The sequence below is a fragment of the Geospiza fortis genome, unplaced genomic scaffold, assembly GCF_000277835.1.
Source record: "Geospiza fortis unplaced genomic scaffold, GeoFor_1.0 scaffold172, whole genome shotgun sequence".
Classification (NCBI taxonomy): Eukaryota; Metazoa; Chordata; class Aves; order Passeriformes; family Thraupidae; genus Geospiza; species Geospiza fortis.
This window is the reverse complement of record NW_005054309.1, coordinates 11,957,717-11,963,377: the sequence shown is the minus strand read 5'-3', so window position 1 is coordinate 11,963,377 and position 5,661 is coordinate 11,957,717. Positions and strand designations below refer to the sequence as shown.

General features: G+C 39.3%; 1 protein-coding gene across 1 annotated transcript in view; it reads right to left on the bottom strand.

Moving 5' to 3' along the window:
* WWTR1 (WW domain containing transcription regulator 1) overlaps positions 1 to 551 on the bottom strand; it is a 10,862-nt gene extending 10,311 nt beyond the window's left edge. Inside the window, exon 1 of the mRNA XM_005419077.2 lies at positions 516 to 551. Coding sequence (XP_005419134.2) covers positions 516 to 551 — 36 coding nt within the window. The remainder of the gene's footprint in view (positions 1 to 515) is intronic.
* Positions 552 to 5,661: the final 5,110 nt, after the last annotated feature.

Here is a 5,661-nt window from a genome sequence, read left to right as displayed (position 1 = left end):
CACTGGCTGCTGCCTGCTGACCCACACCAGGGGGCCAGCACACATGCTGCTCTCTCACAGGAACGCATTGCTAGAATTGCTGCACTTCAAATGAGTGAGAGAACTACTCCATCTGGCAAGATCTGCACTAGCAATTGCTTAATAAATGATTTTATATGTTCTGAGTGTATCAAACAGGAATACTTACAATATAATAATATTTATCCTGGTATGTTCAAATATTTACCTAATGAACTAGTAAATAACATTTTTTAAAATTGAAAATTCCTAAAAATGTGTGCCTATAATAGGCAGTAAGCTAGTAAAAATATTTCAACTTAACATTTTCTTTATTGACAGATTTAAATCAATTATTACTGGAAGTAATTTCCAATTAACAACTGAAACCTTTTCTGCTAGAATATGACCCATCAGTCCTCCACCTTTGGTAGGATATTCTAAAGGTTGACAGGGGAAGAACATCCTAGATGGCAGGGTTAGAAACAAGACCTTTAGTAAGCAAACCTGAGTTATACCCAAGTAAACCCCTTCACTTGCTGACAGAAGGCCATTGCTGAACAAGTTAATACTGCTTAGATTGTTAATATTTCTTAAATCAACATCATGTTTTCTGATCGAATTCAGAAACTATAATCAGTCTGTGTAGCTCTCTGTGTGTCACTCTGGTGCCAACATGCCCCAAAGCTAATAGAATGCCCTGTCACCTCAGAGAGCAGGTATCCCTCCTAGCTTACCAAGACAAATTTCTTCCTGTTTATGGTGCTAAGAATAGCACCACAATCCAGCATTGAAATCCTCCAGACAAGCCAGGAGTGAAACACATTTTCAACATTTTAACTCTATGGTTTGCTCAGGACCCAGGTTAGATTTATTACTGATGCAGATCAGGCCTAGCTGCATGGACCAGGTGAGAATTAGTCCTGGGCTATCTCCAGGACCAGTCTGGATCTACGGGCAGCTTTACTACCTGTAGGTGGTGCAAAGCCCACGCTAATAAATCCTTCTGGACCTTGTGGAAAGCATGTAGGCAGATCCAAACCATCTTTGCAACTTGCTTCCAGAAGCAGGTGTACTGGAGAGCACTGCACACTCCAGTGTGTCATCCCACGGGAGGTTTAGATTGGAGATTAGGAAAAATTTCTTTGCCAAAAGGTTTGTCCAGGTCTAGCACAGGCTGATCAGGACAGTGATCCATCCCTTGAGGAATGTAAAAGCTGTGTGGTTGTAGCACTTGAGGACTTGGGTCAGTGGTGGCCTTGGTAGTGCTGGGTTAATGGTCAGACTCAATTATCTCTGAGGGCTTTTCCAACCCAAATGATTCGTTGATTCCAATTCTATCAGATCTGGGCTAGATCTTAATGTAATTTCATATGCAAGACTATAGGTAATGTCAGGTAGATTTTGTCCTGCAACCCCACCTACTTGGGCAAGCCCCAGTACCCAGGCAGAACACCAGCCTCTTCAAAAGAAGTGTGGCAAAGTGTGATGATACAGTTATTACAGGACTAAGACTTCTTACTGCTTTACCAATTTTCACTGTGTCAGTTTTTCAAACAACAAGAAAAAAAATTGAATAAACGAAGTTGCTTTTCTTAATGGTAGAGTTACAATGATATGCATAGGGAAAATGGAAAAATATTTTATCTGGAACACTTTTAAGCATGCTTGATAGGTCTGATACTGTCTAGACTTCAAACTAACAGTGCATCTTTAAATACACTGGTAGAATAAAAAGAATCCCAATAATAGACAAATTACCCTTGTGGTATATAGTTGAGCTTAGTTTGTGAAAAATATTTTACCTAAGTGCTTTTCCTAGGACTGCTCAGCTGAACCAGAACTGAACCCAGGCAGCAGAAGTGGGTTGGTATACAGCTGGTAACTTCTTGTCACTAATGGTCTGAACAAGCCCAGTGAAAGGAAAGTCTTGGGTCAGCCCTAGTGAGCAACTTAACAAACAATGACATTCTACAAATCTCTGTTCCTTGTGATATAATCATATGGCACATCTGTTGTGCTATTTATGAGGTTTTAGTAATTCCTGCTTTAATTTATATTTCAGCTCTGAAGTTGTATTTGAATGGTATGAGGATCATAACGAAGTTTGGATTAAAAAAGCAAAACCTGCAGTTCACATTCCAGCTAGACTGCCCAACACAGACCTGACTCTGACACCATCAGACACACCAGGGACCCCTGACAGCTCCTCTCAGCCAGAGCTCTGTGGAGCCTTTGGACCATCGGGCTGGTTTTGAGAGGTTAAAAAGTTACTAAAGGAAAAAACAACTGGTCTTCAGTAAGCTTCAATTCACTAGGAAGGGTCCGGGACTCCAATGTAACATTTCTAAAGTTCTGCAAAGAAGAAAATATTCAAAAGCTCAAATTTACCACTCTGTGAGTGAGAGGAGAAAAGTATCATCATTACAGCAGACAGGCTCAGGGTGGCCTTTAATTCAGTTCTCTTGGGGAAAACCTAATTATTTTGCAAAATGAAGTAAGTCTTTCAATAAACAGCCATTATGCAATTATCCAGCCCAAATGAAAGCAAGTAAAAACATGGAGCTAAGTTCCAAACTTGAACTATGCAACCACAGTTCCATTGCAGTCCATGAAATTGCAATTATTTTGTTTACATCAAGTTAGACCTATGTGGTTTTCTTTTTCCAGTTAGAAGAAAAATAAAAGAATTCTTTTATTGCTTTTGTTTGCCTTTAAATTAATAGTGATATCCTAGTGAATTAGGTTTTCTGACATTGCAGGAGACCTTTCTGTGGATGACTTTACTGGATATATACTAGGCAAGGATTATTTTGTGGGCAAGACACATGCAAGCTGCAGAAGCCAAAACATGCAAGTGTCAATCATTTTTGACATATGCATTGAACTGATTGCACCTACTTTTATATTAAGGTGTCAGAAGTGTCTGGACATTAAGTGTCAGAAGCGCAACTGTGGGTCTTTCTGCTCTGTTTATAGGCAGCCCAGATGCAAATTCAGATAAACTAGCCAAAGCCAGGTCTCATGCAACACAGTCTGATGAAAAACAAATGTCTACAAAGGTTAAAAAAACCCCCAAAAACTGAAAAACCAGCCATACTACAGTTCTGACTTAGTCATGACACTGTAAAGAAAAAAAGACTGGGCTCCCCTCCTTTTCTCACTCCACTTCAGCCAACAAAGAACTGCTTGTTTCATTTATTTCCCAGAAAGAAGCATTAGCCTTCTAACAAGGTCAGCAAAAAATGCTGCTTTTCAGTTCTGGTGCATTTTGTTCCAAAAATCTGTAAAGTATTAAAGCAAAAAGTTGCACTATCCCAGTGCACAGAGACTCCTTTATTCAGACTTCTGAGCTGAAAATAGCTATATAGAAATTTCTCATCGGTTTCAACTGTTAAGGCCTGTGACATCCACATTTAACTAATCTTTCCCATCTTCAATGATTTAAGATTAAAAAAATCAATACAAACAACCTGCAGGTGCAACATCAAAGCTATGATTTAGCAGAAAGTTATTTAAAAGATTGGAGATTGACTCTGCAAGCACTTTTAACAATAAATCAGTAACAAAAAGTGATGATGGGAGCTGCTTGAGTGGACAGACAGCTTTAATGCTAATGATTAATTACTGATGACTGTTAGATTTAAAATATTTAATAAATTATTTTTACTTTCACTTCATGCAGTCTTCAGCTTTTACATTTCATTTCCTTTGAAACTATGGAAATGACCCTCCACTCTTGCACTGGTACATGTTTGGATTACTAACCTTGAGGGGAAATGCTTACACCAACAGGAACTTCTTTGTGTCAAAATTAAAAATTACTAGACTTTGAAAAAATGCCAGCATCTCTCTTGAACATATCAACCTTTAGCATTTCAGATTTACTAGATGGTCAGTTGCTGGTTTAAAGGTGTATGTCCTTTGATTTAATTTACCGGATACTGAAGTTACTTCCTATTAGACTCTGGATCTATTAGCCACTGTCCTTAAACATAAATAAACTACTCCATTTGAGATCTGTCTGAGAAATCACTTGTTAGAGATTTTAATTGCAAACTACCAAAATCCCCTCATTCTTTTCAGAGCTGCATCACAAAACACTCATTCCCACAGCTGAATGTGCAAGTCCTGTGTAATACTTTCAGGTCTCAGAAAGTAATCATCAGAAGCAGGTGCCAAGATTATTCACACTGACCACAAATGAATTGTTTGCTGCTTTCAGGATATCCAGTAATTAAAAATGATCTGGAACAGGAAGCCTTTCCACCACGCAGGTGGTATGAGGGTATGGACTACAGAGAGGGAAAAACATATTCCTCTCAGTGTCACACATTTCTAGCCAAGGCAAACCAAGACTTGAAAAATCCTGGACATTAGTGAACACTCTTCATGGACATTAGGGAACACTAAAATACATATAATTTGGTTTTGAACACTTCGGGAGTTTCTGTGTTCTTATCTCCAGAGACTTCTTTGACATAGTTACCAAAACTGCCTTTTATCATCCTTAAACAATAGTAGCTACACCTCTTTTATCATGGCAGGATATGGAAACTTTGGCTCATGTGTTTATTGTTCCTAGACAGGATTTTGGCATTGTTTTATTGATTGGATTTCCTGGCTGGTTAAAAAAATTGAAAGCAGAGGTAAAGTGCTATAACTCCCAGTTGTCCAGACCCATTTGAAATATCATTACCAATACAGCTGAAAGCTAAACTTCTTAGATTCATGGATGATTTTCCATTAAACAACAAGCATCAGAAGCTCTTCACAATAAAAAATTCTAATCTGTAATACCCAATGTCCTACATCTTAGAGAACCAGTGAATTAATAGTGAAAGCCATCCTGCTTGTATCACTTGGGTCACACCTGCTTGTGGGTCTTGACAGAGTACATTCTGAGGGTAAGGTTCTCTTCCTCAGAAAGGAAAACCAAAAATTAAATAGTTCCTCACCTGGAGTTTGATACAAGAAGTAAATGTGGTTGAATTCTCAGGATCAATGCATACAGTGACCCTAAACAAATTAACATCAGGTTTTCCACTGTCTTCTGCCTGAACTGGTTGATTTATAAAATGAAGATAAATATTACCAGCTTCTACCAGAGATGAGGCATGTTATTTTTCTTATAGTCAGTATTTACACATAATCTGATCGGGTGAAAGCGGAGATGTCAAGAACAAACTAAAGTACATGTGGCACCCTTCTCCCTCTGCCAGAAATTCTTCTCCATTCTTAAGTGTGTGCGTGCGTGGGTGTGGGACATGTTCTGAAACTGCTCCACTCAGAGCTGATGATAGAATTTTCTTCATGGTGCCAGTCTCCTTCCTGAAGAACATGAGAGAACTGCACCAGGACCTCCACCTTGTCACAAAGGATTTCTACACCTGTGTGCACAAAGTCCCAAGCTTCTGCTCTGGTCCAACCCTTGACCCTGCTTTCAGCAGAGGCTGGGCTGGAGCCCTTGCAAGGCCCTTTCCCAGCTAAGCTATTCTGTGATGGACACAGCCATAACTTGTGCAAGGCATCAGCTGTGTGTGGAAACTCATCCAGGAAAGAAGTCCTTACCTCAGAACAGGCATCTCCACCTTTGTGAGCTCACAACATTAATACTGATTTCCCAGCAACTGTCCCTCCATTCAGTACACCTGAATGAGTCCA